Source organism: Mycteria americana, chromosome 6 (assembly GCF_035582795.1).
Source record: "Mycteria americana isolate JAX WOST 10 ecotype Jacksonville Zoo and Gardens chromosome 6, USCA_MyAme_1.0, whole genome shotgun sequence".
Classification (NCBI taxonomy): domain Eukaryota; kingdom Metazoa; phylum Chordata; class Aves; order Ciconiiformes; family Ciconiidae; genus Mycteria; species Mycteria americana.
In genome coordinates, this window is record NC_134370.1 from 66,269,742 (window position 1) to 66,293,581 (window position 23,840).

The window sequence follows — 23,840 nt, forward strand, 5'->3', positions numbered from 1 at the left end:
ATGTGTGTGTGTCTCTGTGTGGGGAGTGTGTGTGGGGATGGGTGGGTGGATGTGTGCCACAACCAAAACAAGCGGGGAGGGAAGGAGGGGTGAGACCCTTGTACAACAATGAATATAAACACTGAACAAGAATGTACTAAATATTTAACCTTTTTTTCTGACCTGAGTTTGTATCATGCCTTGCACTGTAAGAGACTCGCATGCTGTCTGGGCAGAGGTTAGTGGGAAGGAAGGAAAACCGGGGTTTAAAAACACCACACCACAGCACTGCTAGAGTGTTTCCGTGCAGGGTGTCCCTTCTTTCTCCACATCCCCTTCAAAAGCCCTGTAGCCCACACAGCCAAGATGTTGTAAAACAACTAATGGGGGGGGGAGGGGGGAAGAGGAAATGTATTTATAAAAAGGCATTAAACAGTTCATGGCAAATCATATGAAAGGTATCAGTTACTGGGAAGGAGGAAGTAAAAGTTACACACTATAGTACAAAGCATAAGAAAATTTGTTGAAGTGGGAGGGAAGGGAAGGAGGGCAGACCTGAAGGTTTTCATAGATTAAATCCACAAAGATAAAGAACAAAAAAAATAGCAGCTTTTTTCTGTACAGACATATAGATGAGTATCTGAACCGTAAAAAAGTTATAAAAGTGACACAAAAGACAATGTGTATGCAAATGATCCATGGTCTAACATAGAACTGCAAGACCCTTCGAGAAGTCTTAATAATAAAAGAGAAAAGGTCAACAAAGCATCATATACTTGAATCCGGTTACTGCTTTTTTTTGTCTTCTCCAATTTATGTTTCTAGGTGTTTTTTTCCTTGCAAGCCTGTGAAGGAAGGCAGGCTGCAACGATGGAGATCTCTGCCGGTTTTTTTCATGTTTCATTTTTGGCGTGCGGTTGACATTTTTTGTACGAAATGCATATGTTTATTTAGCTCACCACTGCCAGTTTTGTCCAGAATTCATTGGGATGGGGACAGGGGTGGAGGGAGGGCTGTTTCTTTACCCCATCCCTTTTATCTTCTCCATCACAAGAAAAAAAAATGATCACATTTTGTCCAGTTTTGAAAAAAGGTCTAGACAATTTGATTTTTTTAAATTTTTTTTTTTTTTTTTTAAATACCAGTGTATGATTGAATAGAATGTATTGGTCAGGATCTCTTTTAAACAGAGCAGTTGATTACTGTGCTCCTTCCATGCCTACAAAAAAAAAACAAAAACAAAAAACAAAGAGTTCAGGTTTTTTGGCAAAATTTGGCAGCGTTGAAAATGGTAACAACCTTGGACGAATGATGGCCCTTTTTTATTCTTTTATGTGTTCCTAAAAAGATTAGAGAGCAACATTAAAAATCCAGTCTTTTTAAATTTTTTTTGTGGTTTTTTTTTGTTTGTTTGTGTTTTTTTGTTTGTTTGTTTTTTTTTATAAAGACCTACAGTGTTAGGCAGGTGCTTGCAAGGGTACCGGGGAGCCACCTGGCCTGCGATATCTTTGATCTGATAAAAGTGCTGTACGGTTGAACTTGCACGCAGATATGTTTCCCATTATGAAGCAAAGAGAGAGACAGAAAGAAAGAGAAAGAAGAGAGAGGAGAGAGGAGAGAGAGAGAGAGACATCAGATCTCAAGTTTTCTGTTGCTATTAAGTGTTAACATTAGAGTTTTAAAAGGCCAACTGTGTGCCCCATGAATGGAGTCCTTTACTGAAACAAACATCTGCTTGCATATTGAAAAAAGAAAAATACGATAACTTGTTTACTGAAAAAAGGGTTCTCCCAAGTGCAGCTATGGCAGTTCTGAAGATCCACTGAGGTACAGTAGGCTTTTGAATATATTGTAATTTTCTTTCTTTCTTCCCCCAATGCATGTGTTTTTCTGTGTTTCATTTCTGTGAGATTCTGGTTCTAAGGATCAGCAGGCCGAAGACTGGGGCAACGGTAAGGCCCTCTCATTCTTGCGTCCCCCGTTCATGTGTGCGTACGGCTGTCTCTCCTCGAAGCTGGCCCGAAGGACCACCACGCCTGGGCCGTTCTCAGCTTTGTGTCCTGAGTGCTTGTCAGTGGGTTGGAGGGTGGAGGAGGGATCTAAAGGAATGCTCTCCATGTTTTCAGTCTCCAGATCAAGCTCCTCTGTATCCGGAGGCTTGTTCTCTTCACTGTAGAAGAAGGAGACCTCTTTGAATGCCGGATCCAGCTCGTCTTTAATGCTACCGATTATTTCCAGGAAGGAGGGCCTCATTTTCGGATTGTACTGCCAGCACATGCGCATCAATTCAAACCTGGACAGGAAACACACAGCAAAACCATTTACTGAGGTGTTTTACGAATCCCGGCTGGAGCCCAACCAACCGTGACTGAATCGGACCATGTGTTTTAGAAAATCATTCAATTCTGATGGAAGACAAAGTGACAGAATTTTTACAGGCCGAGATCCCTGTGTCACATTTCGACCTTCTTTCTAATCACTGATTTACTTCTATAGCTCCTATCTCAACCTTCTCCACTCCCTTCCACACACTTGCCCATAAAACAGTCTTGTGAAATGTCCTGTGCTTACTCAGTCATACAGCTAACATGATAGTGCCTCTCCGAGTATCTTTTTCAAACAACGAATCCCTACCCTATCACTATTGCCTGGGAAAAAATTAAAATAGGAAATACATAAGAACTAAAGCACCGCTTTTTTTCCCCTGAAAGAAGAAAATTACATTAAAATTAACTGTAATCCCCAAAAGACATTTGCCAATCTCAAAGACATTCTCTAATCTTTTATTTTAAAATTATGTTGTTTTCATTTACGGCCAGGGATGCATTAATATTTTACGGAGTGTGAGATCATCTGTTTAAGCACATCCATGATTAGATCTGTACAATGTCCCATGCTGGCAAAACAAAACCACAAAATGAAACAGTAATACATACATAATGGAAACAGCATTTTCATGACACAGCAAAATTGGATATTCCTGAGAGATCGCCCTGAGCTTTAAACACAACACAAGAAAGGATTTCACTGTCTGTGAAGGTGGAAGGGGGATGTCTTCTGTTAACACAGTACAAGTAATAGGACAAATTTAAATAAGAAAAGGAAGATTAACGTTAATTCTTTGAGCGTACACAGTACTCTGCGTACACAGTACTCAGAGAAACATGCTGTGTGTAGGAAGTCACCACTGGCCAAAATTACTATTTTCTGTGCTAGAATAAGAATGGATCTAAAAAGAAAAAATAACAAAGAAAAATCTTTCAGTTAAGATAACCTAGCGGAGAATCCTTCACATCTCTGACTTACCTTCCAGCACTGTGACCTGCAGTCCCAGTAAGACCCCCTTTCCTTGCCTGGCCTGCAGCCTGGTCCAGCGGCCAAGTCTGGGTTCATTTCCCCACCTCTGCCAGCCTTCCCGTGTAAGGTTAGCCAGGTCACCTAAACTTTTAGTTTTATTCTATAAAACCACACCACCATTTTCCTAACTTCCACAGATTTTCAGAAAGTAAGCAAGCAATTCTATTTTATGCTTTAATTAGCTCACACTGCCTTATGCCACGGCAGCAGTTTACTACATCTCTACATCAGTGTGTGGAATGATTTTATTTTTTAGTTAAAAAAAAAAAGACAAAAACAAATGAACAAAAATTCACTCATTTTTTGAACAGCACCTAAGTCCATCACAGAGTAATGTCTTAACCTCTCCAGAGTCCCTGCTCTAGAACAAACCTTTCAACAGGACTGTCACCAAGCTGGGAAACGCTGGACCTGTTGCTGTGCATCGCTGCACACAGTGGGGTCCGGAGAACCTGGGAACCCTGGTCTGAAACAAAACCAAAGCAAAGAAATCCCCTCCCCTAGAAACTCACTCCTTGGGAAATACTGTTACATTTCCTCATAGGGTGCACTATGTTCTCAGCTGACATGAACCAGCAAAGAGACTGAAAGCTGCTGTGTTTGGGATGCAAACAGTGCTGACAGCACTTCAACCAAAACAAAAGCAATCTGAATTGAAGTGCATTTAAAGTCACAAATATTCCCGTTAGAGCTCAGCTGGCACAACTCTGCATGAACAAAAGTCAGCCACCTGAGCACAGCCTCGTGACACCCAAAAAAAAGCTGGCAAAACCAGTCTGTGCTGGGAGAACTCCCTGTGTACTCAATGCTGTATTGTAACAGGCACGTAGACATATAAACACTGTTAAACTATTGCTTGTTTTTGAGTCTTTAAAAAGTCTTTCATAGCGAAAGTGAAGCCAAACTATAAAACTGCACTATACCCTCACCCACAAACGAGGAGGAAAGCTTGAGACATAAATATATAAAATCCATTTCTGTTACTTCATTGCTGTTTCCTTTCCAGCTGACTGCTGCGTCCCTGAATAGAAGCGTTAGCTGGAGCCAAGAACACTGGATATTCGCTGGCGCTTCGCCCTGAGGCCTAAGGGCAATGCTAAGGAGATACCACAAGCAGTGGAGTAATGCATGTGACATCAGCACAAACAAGGACATGTGATGTTTCTTTTAAGCCATTCCAGATTTAAAAACCCTACAGAGTTCCCATAAAAGGATTTTTTTTTTCTTTTTAACTCTGGGGGTTCAAAGACCTTGCTTACATTATCTTAAACAAAAAATCCCTTTCCAGTAGACAACAGAAGAATTTACAGGCTGTTAATACAACCTGAGCAGTTTTATAAACTATGTTTCTGACTGGTGGCAAGTGAGCTCAAGAAGTTGCAGGCATCGTCATGAGATAGAGGAATAGGCAGTATCTTTCCTATGCATCTGTTGCTCAAAGAACTGAGCAGACACTGAGTTACTTTTTGCACCGAGACAGTAAAAAACAGAAAATGGAAAGTTACTACAGAAGCTGCATTCCATCTGAGTGTGCATTTGTGCTTTGCATCAGGCTTGACTTGGTGGGAAGAAGTGAAAAGACCTCTCCTATTCTGCTGTTGTTACATGCTGACATTACCTCTGCATAGCAGGCCCTGGTTTCATACCAAAGGGAAAATCAGCAACGCGTAAATAGTCTAGTCATCTACAATACACGTGGGGGAAGCAATTTTGCTTCAAAAACAGTGGAATTCCAGCCTCCACAACTTTTAAAAGCCCCATGGGAACACACTGTCTGAGAGCTTCAGCTGTAACAAACCTTCTTGCCACGCAGCCATCACCTGACGAACACTGCCATAACAATGGTAGTACATAAAAACATAACTTATTACACAGGAAGAGGAGAAAAACAGCAAAGCTCCTCCTGGCACCGTCTTATTGAACCATCTGTCTTATTGCATGGTTCTGTCTGTAAAACCATGCAAACTATGCCAAGAGGGTGTAGCATAAACAGAACTGAGTCTTATTTCACCCTGTGTAAGAGTAAAAAGCCTCTAGAAATACCGTCCCCCTTTGTGCTTAGCCCTTTCACAGGGATTTACCACCTCTCTCAACAACAAGACAACCACGCCGTAAAATCCCCCTTTGCGCAAGCATCCAATACAACCAAGCTGCAGAACAGAACCTCTCCAGTTCTTCAAGTGTCCTTGGTCTCTCATCCATCTAAAAGCTACTGACTTGTTGCTACTGGGGTTAGCAAAGCACAGCCACTAACAAGCATTACTAGCATTGCAGTCTTAGGAGAGATGGAACATCCAAGATTGCTTGCACCACGTAGCATTCGTGCAGGGGGGGCAACAAGAGGCCCTTACGAAAACTACTGCACTGTGGCTGGAGCGTGCATGGCTGTGTCAACACTCACATAATCTGCAAGGTTAAAAATAGTAAATTCAGTGACAGTTGCAGCAAGATTCTTCTCTCTATTCTCATCTACGCTTCTCCACAGCAGTCTACCTCCTCCACCTGTTCTGGAGGTTTTTGTATGTCAGTATACTCCCCTCTCTCTACAGAAAGGTAAATTTGTGTTCTGTCCATAACTTTAGTTGTTTCCAAGTCAAACTAATTTCAAGAAAACAGTATCTCTGCATTTGTAGCCTACCACGTGAGACATAGAGAAGTACCGTTCCTGGCTCCCCTTCTCGCTTGCTTTCACGCAGTACCAAGCACAAGAAGTACATTGACTTCCCTGCAGCAGGTGGACTTTGCTTTCTGGACATCTCAAGTTAATATTGTGAGTTAATATTAAGTATCACAGACCAGTCAGTCTCCACCAATAAGAATCTGTGCTGTCTAAAAACCACCTTCCACTGGCACAGACATAGCAAGAAACCTGTCTTTAAACAGAATCTTTTAGCAACCTCCACAAAGAAGAGGACCCCCTATTTTACAAAGGGTTTCATAAAGCGCTTGTGAAAGCAATTTCCTGAAACATGCTGGGGATGCATGGCAAGATCCGCATGCAATTTCTGGGCTCTTTGCAACTCCGTTACAAGCACCTTTCTGTCCAGTCAGTCATTTTTCTTGTTACGTCCCTTGCTGAGAAGCAGGCTATCAGACAGCTGGAGATGGGAGAGGAACTCTGCCTACAGACCAGGTCTCTGCGCCTGCCAACAGCAACATGCGCAAGGTTCAAGACTGGCAGCAGTCGTCAGGTTATCGAGTATTGCACAGCATCTTTACAGCATCTTGGGCTGACCGGATGGAAGACAAGGAAAGAGGCAAAAACATACATACAAAAAAAGAAGAGCACCACAGTAATGCAAAATAGGTTCTTTGAATGCCAAATGCATGTGCATGGAACAAAGGTGAAGATTATTCCTGAAGCTTCCTACTGTTACTCCTACAACAGCCTCTTTGAATTTCAGCAGACTTGGGTGTCTGTCCCAATACAAAGACAAAACAAGCTGAAAGGGAGCTAAAGCAAGTCACAATAACCTTCTAAGGTCAATATATTCAGGTTTGGGGGTTTTTTTTGCATTTTGGACAGTCAGGATGTTTTACACACAACTGTATCACCAAAAAAAAAAACCAAACCAAACAACCCACCACTAAACCAGATGTGAGTTCAGCCCTATTCCTTCTTCTGATGGAGAGAAGTGGCTAAATTCAAAGGAAGATTTTTTTTTTTTTTTTTTTTTTTTTTTTATTCTGCACCTCTGCAATGTCAGACTAATGTCTTGGTGGCCATAACTAACGTGTGAACAGCTTCTTCATTAAAATCAGCACAAAAAAGGCCTTTGCTGTTATACACTGGTGCAAAGATTTGCTCTGCCAGACATTAACCGAATTCTCCCAGCTCACAGGCCAGTTACCCTGAGAGTGGATTCATCCAGTAGCAACACCCAGCAAGCAGAGGATTATCTCTGAGAAGGATGAGGAAGGAGAATGGGCCGGTGGGCTGCAGTAAGGAGAACTTCTTGCTGTGACTCCCCTCTCGTCCCCCTGTTCATACCACACATGCCCCAGGTTCATAGGGAATTTCTAATGCTGAATTTCTTGCTGAGTATGTTCTCACTGTAGAGGTATTTTTTTTCCTATGGACGTGGGGAGCTGACCCCTTCACACACCCTGTTCTTCCCCCATTTCTGCCTACTCCCCCCCTCCATTACACAGCTCTGACCGTGTTAAACAATCTCCAGTCAATCTGACTGCCAGAAATTCTCCACAGCATCGTGGAAGGGAAAGAATGTGAAATTGAGGAATCACATGGCAGCTACACCTCCCCCTGCATATACCACCCACCCCCCTCAAACAACAAAACAACACTGCCTGTCATCTGAAACCAAAGCCAGCGCTCCAGCCAAAGAAGCTCTTTTCCTAAGAATCCCAAGCAGCTGAGGCCCTTAAGTGATTGTATCCCTTCTGTGGGCCTCCAACAAATTTCAATAACTGCAAGACACAGTATTTCCTTCCCAAAAGCTGGTTTGGGAAGTATATCAAAGTAATAAACTCTGAACAACTGAAACTGCTGTACACAAAAGCCAGTAGAAGTATTTCAACAATGTAAAGCTAAAAACTGAAGCCTGCTGCATTGCATACCCTCCTCTGCTGCAAGGCTTTGTATTGATTCTAGGGGTAGACCAAGGTTTTTCTGCGTACTTTTTTCTGTGCTTACAGGAAAGGAAACTGTTAGCAGGGGAGATCTGTTTATCTCAGTGTGATGAGCACTATGACTGAAATAGCAGATCCACTATTTGAAACACTGCTTCAGACAAAGGAACGATACATTCATTTACCTGTATGCTGAACTAAAAAGTTGAATTCCAGAGAGTATGCACAATACCTTTCAGCTCATCCCATGCTCTTTTTCCTCTTTATACTCAAGAGAATTACTTTAAGCAGAAGAGACAAGATTTAGGCACAAAGTCTTCTGCTGCAGCAAACGTCACTTACAAGCTTTTGTTAACTCTAATTTTATTAAGGAACACAAAGATTGGGTTTTGTTTCCTTATTAGAGGAGATAGCCCAAAGTGAGATTCCGGCCACAAGCAAAGTTGTTTTCTGGTATGTCTAACTACTATAAAATACTAGATTGACAGAGACTGTTCAAGCAGCGCCTCCCATTACCATCACTCTTTAATAACCCCTCCTGTGGTAGACAGGGCAGAAGCGGACATTGAAAGGATCAGAAAGAATAAACTGTGCACTGAGAACAGTGGTAACTGTTGACACTTACAGCATATCAGGACAATTGTCTGGTTTTTCCAGCAGACCTCCTTCCATCACAAAGCGGAGCACTTGTTCATTGGTCATGCCTTGGTATGGCTGCTCTGCTAACGTTGCAATCTCCCAAAGTACAACACCGAAAGACCTGGAAAACAAATCAGAACTTTAGAAAGCCGAGCAATCTTTACAAGGATATTTTTCTTAGATGATGCTGAGGAAGTAGGTATCCATGGGTATTTTCTTTTACCAAAAAATTGCAATTGCTCAAAAAAGTGTGCAGCTATGGTGACAGTCACATCACCCAGCATAAGAGACTGTTGACTTCAAACATCTCTAGTCAATAGTGAGAAACAGGCTCCCAGTTCTGAATGACTCTTCAGAATGGCCTCTGTAAGAAAAGACTGGAATACTACATCTCCATTTTTCACACCATAATCTACAGCTCAGAGCTGGTCATTATTATGATCATTCAGTGGTCCATCATTACTCGGTTACACCGGTTCTGTACAGGTCAACCAGTAAAAAAGCCACCACAAGCTCATTGCGTTGACCAGAAGCCTCCTCCTAACTCAGAGGAGATTTAAGCTGTGAGCTTGCCTGGAGAATCAGCTCACATCTCATCTCCCTTTCCCATGGCTTTGAGCTCAGATTTTAGGTGCACTGTGAGGTGGGAAGAACAGTGGAGAGGGAAAAAGAAAAGATGCAGGTAAGGAAGAAAAAAATTTTTAAAATTCTGTTCCTATCTCTGCGCTTCCTATACAGAGGACCTCAGGCTGGAGAGACACCTGATCATTGAAGTCTTCAAAAAGATCCGTGTGTGGCTGGGTGCAGGGAATCAAACCTTCTAAGCAGGCGGAGAAGTTGCAGAGACTGATTATTTAAAGTGAACTTGACAAGCCGCCCCACTCCCCACCCCCCCCAAGCCACGGAGATAGCAAGAAAAAAACCTGTACCTTTAAAAAACTAAACTCAAAATCTTCATGTAACATATCTCAGGTACTCCTGATAGCAGTTGAGAAGGCAATAACACAGAACTGTAAGCTCTCATTCCAGTGCAAGCTGCTCTTCATCAGAAATACTTGAGTCACACAAATCCGATTTAAAAGCTGCATTTTTCCCTTACCGCTCTAGCAAGCCGAGAGCTAGACAGCAAATGAACACCACCATACCTGTGCATCTCATTTGCCTTACCACTAAAAGCAAACAAACCAGCCTTTATTCCCCAGGCACACAAACACTTCTTGGGTAATACTTTCCATTTATCCCTCTGCTTTAGTTTCTTCCACATTCTAAGTCAAAGGTGCAAAGTAAGGATCAAGGCATTCGACATACAGAAGCAAGCAACAAAACCAATTTTTGAAAAAGACATGGCAGAAATGTGAATGTTTTCCAGCTTCTTGTACCAAGACCCTAATTTGCTGCTTCAGCAGCAAAACATTTAAGCCCCCAAGAGAAACTCAGTTACCCCTTTTGCAACATGTATGTAACTATGTTCTTGAAACAGAGCTTCTAGCTCCTTCTAACTAACCACCAAGGACAGCAGAAGTGAAAAAAGAAGTCTGCCTAATAATAGGAATTGATTACTGGCGAAGAAAGATAAGCATAGTTATGTAATTGGGTAGTTTGGACATAAGTATTGACACTTTCTAAAAATATCTCCATTTAAAATTAGTTTATTGAGCAGACATGGCTCAAATTGTCTGCCCTGCACTGAAGAGTCATCTACTTTTAGAGCTGCTGTGCAAAGAAAGAAAATCTTGATGCTGTCTTGTCTTCTGTGGCTAAAATGCTGAGTCAAGCTAAGAAAAAAAAAGAGCGTAGTTTCAATAGGGTATTGTTGTCAAAACAGGAGTCCAGTATTATTAGCTGGTTATGGTAGAGTGGTTTTATCTTTCAGTTATCCACTGTATCTAAAATGGTTTGCATCTGGAGCCAGAAGCCACAGACTTGCAATTGTTTGCCTTTCAGGGGAGGCAGGGACAGAGGGTCAACTCAACATTTTGGTGCCTTTGAAGCTACTTTGATCACTGCAGGAATAATGAGAACAAGTCTTGCGCACCTAGTAGTCATATTATCATAACAAATAAACTTAACGTTGCTCCTTCAAGGCAACCACCAGCTCTGAAAGAATGCAAGATGCTGAAGACTTATTTATAGAAATACACTCTCACCCTGAACAGTATTAGATTAATTTTAATATGTTCTCCTTCCCTAACTACAACAAAAACAGTCTTGCCTAATTACCTCACTCTTCAGTCTGAAAAGCAATAAAAGAATGAATTGCTAAAATCAAGCTCCACCCTTCAAAACCTCCAGACACTCTTTTTGCAGTTTGCCATTTCACCTTACAGCTTGTAAATCTTGGACTCTGACCACTCCCACGGTTTTCTCTTTTTGACATTTTGGCTTCTAAAACTTATCTTGAAGAACAGGGAACCAGATGTCACCATATCCTACCAAAAAGGCAGGAAAAACAATCTCAACATTTTTTACTGTTTGATGAAAACAAATGGCCCCCAAAACAGCCAAGCTACACGGTTCACATGAAGCAACTTCAAAATCTGAACCAATACAAGGAGTCAGGTAATTTTTCCTGGCATGAAGAGACCTTCAATGTATAATGTTTGGTCTAAAAGCTATTGAGATGTAAACCGGAATGATCCTTTTAGCCATAAGCAGATCAAGTAAACAGACACTATTTCATGACAGTGATAAGTCACGCTCCACTACATTTGGAATTCAGATTTAAATTTCTGAATCTATAGCTGTGGATACATGTGGCAAATGCAGATGTATACATGTTCTAAACAAACGGTGTATTCCTCATGCTGAACCAGGTTTTTTTGTACCTCAAGATAGTATACCTATGTGACCCAAATTTCAGAATAAGTCATTTCTAACAAAGATGACAAACAACCCCAAGAAGGAACTGTATGAAATACTGATGAGAGCCATGGACCTCCACTCCATAAAGCAATTTTTTCCTCTCTATGCTTTCAAGTAAAAATCTGTCAGATTTTACTCCTCCTCCTCCTCTTTAGTTTTCCAACCTTATAATCAGTAAGGTACTTTCCCTGATGTGACTTCTGGCTAGGCTGTTTCACTCAGACTGTCCCGCTATAAACTGCAATATTGTTTGCTCACCCCTGCTTTGGACTGAATGACCGATGAATGCCAAATCTTGTTAACACTGAAGGGAGAACTCACATACTTCCTGCAAAAACTAAAATACTAATTTACTTCTGACGCTTGATTTGGCGTCACATCTGTGGGGTTTTTTTGTTTGGAATTTGAGTTACGTTTAAGCAATAATGTCACTTAGCAGTTATAGGTTAAAAGGAAAGCATGTATGGAACAAGGGCAGTACGTCACCGAAGCTGAACACCTGATCCACTGTAGCCCGCTTTTGATACAATGGCTGGAGTTGACGGCTGAACTTAAAAGTTACTGTTGTGTGGTAAGAACGGGCAGGTCTGCCAGCTCTTCACTCCAGGCTCGTTCAGTTCTACATCTGGGGATTTTCTAGTGATATATTTTAAATTTCTGTCTGATTTGTGAAGCCATTACAAGTCCCAAAATTCTTTTACTGTAGGGGGACTGCCAAAAGCATGCCTGCGCTGTTCCATTAGATAAATGGCTGATACAGGGCTTCCTCTTCAAGTCAAAGTAGTCATTTTCATCTGTTTCCAAGTTTGAGGGCTACTGGATTCATAAATAAGCTACCATCCATACACAAAAAATTTTAGCAACATTCTGGTGCTTTGCTTTTTCACTTGCTACATAATTCCTCTCATGAGCCTTTCACTCAAAGCTGGTGCTGTGGACTACAGTCCACTGACTCCAAAATCCTCAAGCTGTTTAAAGAAAATGCAATTTACTACTAAAATACCATTCCTAGTGACTTCTAGCCATTTGGAGGCCATCAGCTACCAATTCTGTAACAGATCAGCAGTAAAAACATCTTGTTAGGAAGGCAAAGAAACCATAAAAGACAGAGTAGAGGTTTTGCCAGTACATGTTCATCTTCTGCCAAGTCCTCCCTACCTATCTGCAAAAGTTTGGGGGGTGTGTGGGGGGAGAATTGTTCCAGAGCATTATTTCTTCTAAGAAGTATATTTTGAAATTTCCTGAATACCTCTATTAATAACTTCACAGATACAGCAACTAGGCAATGTGCTTTTAAAGAAAAACCTATTTCTGCATCCTGCGGTATATAAAACAAGCAAACAAAGCTCCAAATGGAGAAGGATATACACAAGGGAGAACTCCCAAGAAAAAACCTGCTAGTGTACACAAACCGTCTGCAGGAAAGTAGAGTTATTTACACAGAAGGTTTTGATAGAAAAGCAGGTCAGCACTATGAACCTTTCTATATTCTTGGCAACTTTTAATGCTTTTCTTGAAGGAGGGCAATTTGAAAAATGACAACTTGCTCTTCCAGGTGAAGGTAATGTTTTTCACTGCACAACTGATTTTACAACCCACAGCAGGAAACATGCAGCCACCTCCAGCTTTGGAAATCCATTTAATTCTGCTCTCTCTGAGAGCAGAATTTAACCTCACAAGTTCTTGATTTTGCAATGGAAATATGAAATATAAAGCAGAATGCTCACAGTGGAAAAAAGAGAGTTACCTTTAAAGAGACAGGAGAAGCAGTATACTTAGTTAAGTCTACTAAAACAAGAAAAGAGGCTAGAAAAAAGAGAGGCTAAAATGGTTTTTCAGAGCCCCTTTTTTGTTACCAGACATCGGAGTGTGTTGTGAAGACTCCATCTTTCAGTGATTCTGGGGACATCCAGCGGACAGGCAGCAAACCTTTCCCTCCTTTACGATAATAATCTGTCTCGTAGATATCTCTTGTCATGCCAAAATCTAGAAGGTATAAATGTTTTGAGTTTGCATAATAAAATGATGAACGTTTCCCCTTACTACAAGCCATTGTAGCCAGCAGAGAATCAGTTTGGTGCAAAGAATCTGCAATCTGTTACCGCCATACTTTACTTTGCAGGCACTTTACCTGCTGCCTTAGGACTGGTTAGCTTCCCTCCCAACAAAACCAACAGACATTTTGACCATTGTCTTCAGTGGGCCAGAAGTCTGAATGATCTGAATATATTAATATGAAAAGTTCCAGGATTTACACTCAAGCCTTGCAGTAACCTAAGTCTTCTGAAGGTCATACAATTCACTTATCTGTTCTCTAAATTCAATTATTTTCTTCTCTTTTTAAAGAGTGTAAAGAGCTCCTTTAGTACTTAATACTATTGTCTTTAATTAGAGATTCTCACATGTTGAGGGAAATGCTTCTCTCGTTTTTTTTCCTCTTTCCCAAGGTAATTTCCAGTTCCTGTATAATATTCCATCTCAAATGCTACAGAGGATTAGGCTATATATTTATGACTAACACAGACCAATATTAAAGACATACTTTGGGTTATACGTATGTCCTTAGCTGTAAATACGTAAACATTTGCAAGACTTGGATCTAACGATGTTCATCTCCTGACTGTAACTCGGACTTATCCCAGAATTTTTTTCTGTACAATCAGCTTGATGCACAAAAAACTGCTGGGTCTTGGACTAGCCTATTTAAACCAGTAACTATGTTTTTAGACACTAACCAAAAAGTTAATAAATCAGGTGGCATCAAATCTCTTACTAATATTAAATGCTGTCTGCTAACACAACAGACGTAGGGCAAAATCCATTTTATCAATACAGACCTGTAGTTGCCCCTTTTTTTCTGGGAAAAGTGGAGTGAAAAGAGGACAGAATTCCTCCAGTTCTCACAATTGTTATTACCAGTCTATGGATGCCATTATTACCAGGCTTGGATGAGTGACTGACCACTGATCCTTCTCGTTCCTTGTCTGCTAGGGACACTGGTACCCTCAGTGATTATGACTAAAAAGCCCATCTGTGCAGCTATTCCATCACTCCCACACACCAGGGTGACTTTATCCTGGCTGAATGGAAAAGTCTTTAAAAATGTGATGCAAATAAGAAACAGATATGCAATGAGCATAGGACAGCGTAGCATAAAGCTCCTCCTCTGAGATCTAAACAGTCTGAGTTGGCATGTTCCAGTCAAGATGCTCCTAAACTGTTTCTACATGAAGGGATTTTCAATACTGGTACGTAAATGAGAGCAGTGCAGCATATTTCACTAAATGCTTTTGGGATAACCATATACCACGTTAAAGGGGAGAAACGCACTATCCTCAGTTCAAAGAACTGTAAAACATGCTGGTGGGGGGAGGAGGAGTGATAAAACTGGAATGGGAAGGATTCAGGCTGACTTCCCCTGAACCTGCAGAAAACGCACAAAATCCCCCAAAGATCTTATTTCCTAATTAACTGACTCAAAATGAAATCATTTCTTCTTTCTCCCAAATGACAGGATTACTTACACAAATTATCAAAATAGCTGAGTTAAGCTCAGAGAAAAAGAATTAGTTTCCTACAGCAGAAGGCTGTTGCTATACATGTTATTTTAATGCGCACAACTCAAAAACAGCCAAAAGCTTAAAATCACCCTCTCTGGAGAGAAGTCTGAAAAAACTCCTCTGACACTATTTTGGAGGGATGCTGAAGGGGAAAAAAAGTGGTATTCTAACAGCAGAGCTGAGGAAAAGCTACTCTGTTGTCTGGAAAGCAGAACTCCAGTTCAGACTGGAAAGCATCCAGTTGAAGTCAAGCCTTACATTCCACTTCCAAATCAGATCTGCTTTAAAATAATCCTAAAATTCTTATTCTTGAATCAATAAACAGGAGGTGGAATGATTTCTGCGCATTAACAGAAAAGCCAGTGACACACCAGTGGTAACTACGCCATCCACCCAGCTGTCTCCAGCATCTGCACCTCAAATCACTGCTTCACTAGCTCTTTTTAAACCCATACACAATACTATTTCCTCACTGGAACAACAGTAACTAGAGGTATTCCAGGAGTTTCAACTCAACGGTGACTGCTCACAGGTCTTAAATCACAGTAAACCTTCATAAGGAACATATTTCGTTCTGCAGAAATTTGAACTAAGTTTTAAAAGGTTTTTCAAACAGCTTTCAAAAAATTAAAATGCCTTCTAAGATGCTGATTTTTCAGGATGATGTTTTTCATTTGTGTAAAAGTCAAGAAAGCGCACCTCCAATTTTCACTGTGAAGTCTTCTGCCACCATGCAGTTTCTTGCAGCAAGATCTCTGTGAACAAATTTGTTGGCGTTGAGGTATGCCATCCCATCAGCAATCTCTCCTGCCATCTGAATCATCTTCTTCAGAGTTGGAGGTGCCTGGCCAGGATTATTCTAAGCAAGATTAAGAAGATAAAACAGGTAAGGAGGGGGGAGGGGGAAGTAACCGTTTCTACATCAAACTGTAACATACTATTTTTTTAAGGGGGGGGGGGAATCACATTATCACAATTCAGCCTGACATTATCCAGGCTAAACAGATATCCCATAGCATCCGCTTAGTGGGAAAACTGGCCGTATCAAGCTGGGTTACAAACAGAACTCCCGCATAGCTCTTTTAGGCCATTCTATTTTAGGGAATACAAGCCAGAAAGACTTTTTGGTGTAAGGATGTTATCTTACATCTATGGAGTTTAAATGTCCATCCTTCTGCCACACAAGTTCTGAGATACAAAGCAGAGGGCTTATTTAGAGATTTCTACTGTTTTACTATCTTCACAAACCACCAGAAGATGTTAAATGGTTTCATTTCCTGTTCCCTGGTTCTCCATAACCAGATGTCTCTTGAATTAATTCTATTTGTAAATAGGAGACATGCTTATGGGACAATTTCTTCTGAAGCAAATTCACTCCTTAGCATCCATGGATATATGGCTTTGGCCATTCTCAGTCTCATGGATGAAGGAGTTCAGGTATTTATACACAGTCAGTTAAGTCCCACTATCCCTTACCAGTATGAATTTGCCTAAGCTTTACACCCCTTGGATAATCGTCACCGACAGAGTAACCAAAACCAGAGCCTCATATACTGAATTCTACTAATGACAAAGATCCTAAAGCACACAGATCAAGTCACTGAACTTTATTGCATCCCCATCCAGAGATTAAATGGTCCCTTACCCACCTCCCATGGAAAGCGTTCATATCCAGTCCCATCATCACTTTCAAACTGTGCTACTTCGTGCTGAGATAATGAGCCATACTCACTACTTCCAGGCTCCCAAGAGCTGAATGCAACATACCCTTTGGGAGCCAAGAAGGTCTAAGCAAGAAAGCCCAGAAGGACCAATGTCAGTTGAATCCCCAGGAGGAAGAGATATGTATGGGAGCTACATGGTTAAATTATCAGTAAAGCCAGTGATCAGGCAAGCCCTCCATCACACCTTATTGAAGCATTCTGCCTTCCTCCTCATACAGGTCCTCTGAAGACTTTGCTCAGTTCTTTACATTGCACATTAAGAAAGACAGGGAATTTAGGCAGAGGCCTATCACAGACTGTTTTGGAGAGCACCAGCATACAAGACAGAAAAGCTAAGTACAGAGCTCATCATTTTGGTAAATTCTATATAATGTCACTGTCCCTTTTCATAAAGTTTGCTGAATTCAACCAAAACTATTTAATATAACCTGAAACATTATTCATCATAAATGCTAGTCAAGCCCCTAGTCCCTAGTCCTACTGGTATTTTCTGAATCCTGTATTCAGTATGATTGTTTTCTGTACCCAATCTCTTAAGCAATCTCCTCTTGCTACATGCAATGCCCTCCATTTATACCATATTCATTCTCTTGTGCACATATTGTGCTCATGTTCTGTTCCTTTAAGTTATTCACATCAGAATTTCTAGATCAAGGGCAAAACCTGCTGAGCTCATTTTCTACATAGTCTACTATGATTTCAGTGGCAAGTGACCTATGTGTCATCTTTATACTTCAGACCCTGTATCATATGTGGCAATTTTAGCTGTTAGACTGATGGCCTACATATTAGAGTATGCATATTAGATAAGATACTAGATTTTTACTTTCCAGCAGAGGCAACAGGCAGGTTAGACAACATGAAACAATTACCCTAACATGAATGCTTCGACTAGCCAATTTTTTGTTTAACACCTTGATGAGAAATTATATTAGACAAGAGATTTAACTCAAATCTGGAAAACAGGACTCAGTAACACAAGAAGGGACCTATTCCATGCAGTACACTTGGCTATTTGCGATAGCTACCTCATGAAAAAAGGTGTTGCAGATCACAGAGCAGCTCATGTTTTGTTCTTAGAGCTTAAGGAGAAGGGCAAGAAAGGCTAATTGCCTGCTGCTTCCAACATGATGCTGTTTCGTTCAAGATGATTCGAACTGAAAAAATAAAAAAACATCCAGCAACTCATGACTCACCTCTGTGTCTGGCCTCAATGATCTCAGGTAACTTTTGAGGTCCCCACGTGTCATCAGCTCCATGATAACCAGCGTAGGCTGGCCCTGAGAAACAACACCAAGCAGCCGAACCTGGAAGAGGAAAAACAAACGTTCAGTTACAAATACAGCTAACTGAACTGTAGTAATCATTTATTCATGTCAATATGCAGCCCCAAAAAACAGGGAACCTGTGGGAAAGGTCTGAAAGTAGATTTGGTTCCACTCTCTGACTCCCGTTTAACAACAGTATTATAAAGCTGAGCAGAGTTGAAGCTAAAAATCCCAAGTTCCTGCTTCAATCAGTGAAGACGTGCCCTGAACACCCTCATGCCAGTAAGCACCACAGCTGTATGAATCACAGCCTTGTTACATTTTCATGACTTACAACATGGTGACAATTGAACTCCTTCATCACCGAGGCCTCATTTAAGAACTCTATCCTCTCACGCATGCTTGCAGACTCATTGACAGTCTTGATGGCCACCCGGGTCTCTGGCTCATCCTTCACCACTCCCTTGGCTATTCCCTCATACACCATTCCAAAAGAGCCTTGCCCAAGCTCCCGACACATGGTGATCTTCTCACGAGGCACCTCCCATTCGTCTGGAACATACACTAAGGAGAGAAAGAACAGGCTGTGATGTTCCACTTCTGCCAGTGGTGCGATCACGCATCACTTTATGATACCTACCGCCCAAACAGTTTTACTGTAAACAACACTAGACACAATGCTGAGACCTTGCACGACGTATGCAAATAGTCCATGGTCTTTCCCATACAGAGATAGGTAGATGCTTGGCATACAAATAAATCTTAAAGAAATGTGTAGATGGACTTGAAGGGGCCTCACTATGGTACTGACATAATGGGATAGAAATAAGAAACCTCAAAGCACAAAACCAGGGTGGGAAGAGGCTTGAATCAATACTTTAGGCTTGAGCTTTTCTTGGGATCCTTGGTTTTCTAATTCTTCCACACAGCATCAAACGTACTTGATCATCTGTATCGGTTTAGTGTCTGCTGTATTCTCTATTAACAGATTGATTTTATGACTAGAGGGAAACAGACTCTCTGATCTAGTAGGCTCTTTGCATGAAACTGTTCTGATCACTTGCACACACACTGTTGCACCAGTAAAGGCAGAACTTGCTGCTGCTGCACGTCTTTGATCTGAGGCAGGAGAGAGATCTCAGAAGGTGACTGCCAGGAGGGAGGACTGCCTCAGGCAAGAAGACATCTGAGTAGTCACTGATGCTGCTGCCTATCAGTCACCAATGGAGGGGACAGTTGTGTCACATGCTCTGGATGGGTGAAATGACAGGATGCAAAAATAGAGGATTATAGCATGAACACTGACAGACCTTTAACCCTAATGGTGCTGCTATAAAAAAATAAAAGAGTCTTCTGCCACTCTGGCTAAACCCAGTAGCCTCCTGGGGGCTTTTGGAAACATTATTCCAGCAGGAAGTCTACAGCAGTAGCATCAAACTAAACCATAAACAGAAGAACTGATGCCTCAAGGAAATTCATCTGATGTTCTGATTTCTTCCTGCACTTGAAGAGCTCCACACGTACATAACCCATACAGTATGGGCACATGCTCGTTACAGACAACCACACCTCTGTATGTGTGTGTGCAGGAAATATATTAATTATCTACAAAGTAGAGTTTCAGTGGGAACCTAGTTGCTTTTTGTATTTTATTATTTTTTAAAGCAATTCATTTAGCCAGAAAGCTGAATTCCCAGGGTTCTCCATTCCATAGCAATCCAGCACATGGGCTTTCTGGATGCAGAGCTGAGGATCCCTGGACTGCCAGGCTCATTCAGCTCCTGCTATTGCTCAGGGACAGCCAACACAAGAACTGGCAAGAAGTTCATCTACATCATTAGCAGGCACAACCTCCTGCAATAGTGAAGTACAGGAAAATAATACAGACATACAGATAGCAAAACCAAAAAAAGCACGCTGTTCTAGGAACAGCAATTTTGTTTTAAAGAATTTTTATTTCCTGGATGGTTTTAAAGACTTGAGCATTATCCACACCGTATCTCCCACAGAAAATGGTAAGAAATTAAAGATGCCCCCCAAAACTCTACACCTGACTTTAGAACTACAATTATTTCACTCTGTTAGCAGAGCACTCAACACAAGTATACCAGCTAGGATCTAAACACTGCCACAGTCTAATACCTCTAAATATTGTCATCACCAAATATATACATCAGTCACAAATAAATTAGGTCAATTTGAAACTACCTTTAAAAAACTGTTCTGCCAGCTAGAGAAAAAACGGGCTTATCTACACTCCAGATATTAAGAGAAACAAAAATGGATTACATGAAATATCCGTGCTCATTTTAACACAAAATTTCTCCATGTGATATGTCTGGAAGCCCACAATATTGCTTTCCTCTTCCTCTAACTGTAAAAAGTTGTTGGAGAGTTTTATAGGGATGGGAAGTGAGGAGACAGTATTGCTTTTTGTTAAACGTTACTATTTTCTGCATGAAAAGTACATAGAAACAAGCAATTGGTTTGTTCCGATAGGTCAGAATAGGGCTTGAAAGGGCAAACGTGAAAGACAATTAATTCATGAATTCTTCTTTCATTCCAGTGAAAACATCACTGGATGAGTAGATGATAGTCTGAAAGTGAAACTAATGCATCCAAATTTGCCTCAGCTGAATAAGCTACAGGAAAAATTTCAAAAACTCCCCAGTTTCAATAGACAGGTGACATTTACTTATTATCAATGATGGATACTATGGCTGTGCTAATAAAATGGAGAAAATGGTTTTACCACATCCCTTTTAGAGTTTTCAGTCAGACACAAACAGAATCTATTAAAGTAAAAGAATCAGAAGTGTAAGGCCACACTTACCATCTGAAGCACTGAAGTACTCGGGGTTCACAGAAGCGTAAAGTACCCCATTGCCCAGTCTGTCACTGTTCCTGTTGAAATATTTTTTTTTCTTTTTTAATCTTTAAACCTAAGTAAATTTCAGACCACCTCTTCTACAGCTTTTCCACCGTTTGCTCAACCATAGAATATTGTTTACTGTACGTGGAGAGCTTTTCGGACAAAGGGGACAAACCAAGTTCTTATTCTACCTGACATAATCAATGGGAAAATAGCCCTGAACAGCTTCCCAGGAAACCTGCAGTCTTCTCTATACCAAATCAGCACCAGAAAAGCATAAACACAAGGTTCGTTTAGCTGCTGGGTAAACTTCCTTTAAGGCAGGCAGCTGTATGGTAATACACCCAGGAGACCAGTGGCTGAGAACATACTTTAACATCACCCGCTCTACTGTGGGAGTGAAGACAAGATTGTTTTTAATGGGGAATTCCATTCAACTATAAGTGTTTCTATTATTTTATTTTAGAAACAAAGACACACCGCCTGCCGCCGCCCCCCCCCCCCCCCCCATTTTACTGGGGTGATTTTCAGAATAAGACATATTTATTCAGCACTGTGAGAACTCTTCCAGGAGGCAGGCTGTAGAAATAAAAGTATCAATCAGACCTCAGAAAATCAAAGACAAAACATTCTTGTGGGCTAGAACAACAGTTTAAAGAAGGATGAGTTATCAGGCATTTCACCTAGGAGAGCCCAAGGGAAGGCCAAGCAGGTATTGTACTTCACTAGACACAAAGCCCTTTCTGGAGTGCTTGAGGAAAACTGGTACTACTGTCTGCACACAAATGAATTAGAGCTGGAAATAACAAGATATTCAATGAGCATAGTTTATATGAGTGTAATAACCTCCATATCTAGAAAGTTGCAAGGCTGAACATTTGCACTGACTTCTATTAAGTTCTCATTATGTATTTCAATTAAATAAAAAAAAATAAACCACTAGTTACAAAAAACAAAATTGAGGAAAACAAGTAAATAGAACAGTCACCTAGATTGCTCTGTCCAGGATGTAATTTTTTAAGTGAATGTAGACTTCAAAAAACCTCTAGAGTTTGCAAGAAATCAAATTAACCTAAATTGAATTAAGTTTTCATGATTTATATTGACCCATATTTCAGTCAACGCTTCTGATTATGTAAGTTCAGTGTCTGCCATCATTGTCCCAGTGGATATGTTCCTGATAACCATTCCTCTTCCCTCTCAAACATGATACTGTAATAAAAAGCCTCTTCATATCTCAAGCAGCAGCCAGATGCTTGCCAGTAACTCTAAACCACCTCCTTTTACACACCAACATGACAGAATCTACTTTAGCTTCTCGAGTCCTCTGAATGCCATTTCCCTTTTTATTTCTAACTTGCTCCATGGGCACAGATTTGAAAACACACATTCCCCGCCTGCAGTTTTAACCACAAGCATATACAACTCACCTCTTTTTGTTAAAGACATACAGCATTATCAGCAATCCCCCAATGATGAGCAGGAAAGCAATAGGGAGCACAATTATCAAGTGCAGGAAGTTTCCATAGTTTGCTGCTGCAACGAACAAGAAAACAATTGTATCAGGGTTTCTATAAAATCTCCATTAACAAAGAAACATTCAAAACCACTCAGTATATTTCCATACGGGGAAGAAATCAAAGTACTCATTTTCTTGTCTGATGTGGAAAAATGTACTCAGAAACACTCCCTAACTGCAGATTAGTGGAACAAGAAAACAGACAGTGAAAAGTATTAATTTTGTACAGAACAGTGTCTGTCTGGGGTTTGTTTTCACAAGTTATGCTTAAGGACTTACATTCCTCAGCGAACAATATGTAATTGTTCACTTGCATATTCACCTTTTTTCCACTTTTTGTTCACCTTGCAATTGCTTATACTTATATTCAGAATATGCACACACTGCTCTTTACTTCAAGTTCTTCAAAGTCCAGCAATTAGAAAACCAAAAAGGAATAAAACATGGAGTTCCACTTTTCTGTGGATACATCTGCTCTACAACTAAATACAGAAGTTCTTGAGAGGGTCTCTGTGAACACTACGGTGGTGTTCTTCCAAAATATAAATTACTCTCATTGTCAGGACCAGCATCACTCTTTCATCAGGATGTTACCTTTACCAAATGTCACTCGGAACAGGTAATATGAAAAAACATCTTGATATTTTAAAAAACCTGCCAGCCAAAAATCTAAACAAATTATTTGTTTCTCATATTAGTTTTCAATTTAAAGCAGGTTTGCCTTATTGCCACAGTTTTTGTACAATCCAACTCCATGTTGTTATGGCCAACATTACATTCCCAACAGGGTTTTACATCGTAGGGAGCCACAGCAGTGTGTTCTACACACCCACCACCTGGTTGCACCTCTCATATATATATAATGCATGCAAGAAAAGGACCACACCTCAGATACACCTTCTGGTTGTCAACACTTGCCAAAAAATGGAACAGAGAAGAGTTCCCAAAGAAGCATCAGCAAATAAGAGGAGTATTCAGAATACAGGCAAGAGGCTCATATGCCCAATTATGTATGATAATGCGTGATGTTTACGTATGTTAAACATCAGGAATTATTAAAAAGACAATAGTCCCCCAGTTTGACACAGCCAACAAACATTCATCTTACTCTTGGGTTGCACATAGAAAGAGACTGGCTCAGTCCATGACCCATTTCCAGCTAACGAAGTGGCCTGAACTCTAGCAGAATAGTTTCCAGGGTTCAGATGAGTTAGCTTAGCTCCTCCAAGCTTCTTGTATTCCTGTCTGGAAATACATTCCCGCTTCTCCTAAAAGAAAAAAGCCATTTACAATTCATGTTAATATCTTCACATTCCTTCGTTCTTGAGAAAACAATATGGCTGCAGGATAAGCTAATTTTTGTCACTAAAAGCCCCATCTGATCAGTTTTTCTCTGAACACCTTAAGGAGATCTGTGGTATTCAAAAACTGTCAAAATAAACAAGACAAAGGAACGGCATGCTGGTTGGT

At 40.7% G+C, this 23,840-nt stretch overlaps 1 protein-coding gene across 4 annotated transcripts in view; it reads right to left on the minus strand.

Annotated features, from left to right (window-relative positions):
• Positions 1–1,611: 1,611 nt before the first annotated feature.
• The window catches only part of IGF1R (insulin like growth factor 1 receptor), a 192,348-nt gene continuing 170,119 nt past the window's right edge, over positions 1,612–23,840 (minus strand). For 2 of the 4 annotated variants that reach the window (XM_075506285.1, XM_075506283.1), the window contains exons 13-21: positions 23,479–23,638; positions 22,282–22,384; positions 20,813–20,883; positions 18,314–18,543; positions 17,908–18,018; positions 15,687–15,846; positions 13,284–13,413; positions 8,552–8,686; positions 1,612–2,272 (exon numbers count right to left, since the gene is read on the minus strand). In XM_075506285.1, coding sequence (XP_075362400.1) covers positions 1,906–2,272; positions 8,552–8,686; positions 13,284–13,413; positions 15,687–15,846; positions 17,908–18,018; positions 18,314–18,543; positions 20,813–20,883; positions 22,282–22,384; positions 23,479–23,638 — 1,467 coding nt within the window. In that variant the 3' untranslated portion in view covers positions 1,612–1,905. Of the gene's footprint in view, positions 2,273–8,551; positions 8,687–13,283; positions 13,414–15,686; positions 15,847–17,907; positions 18,019–18,313; positions 18,544–20,812; positions 20,884–22,281; positions 22,388–23,478; positions 23,639–23,840 lie in introns of all 4 variants that reach the window. The other 2 variants (XM_075506284.1, XM_075506282.1) reach the window with 1 other exon arrangement.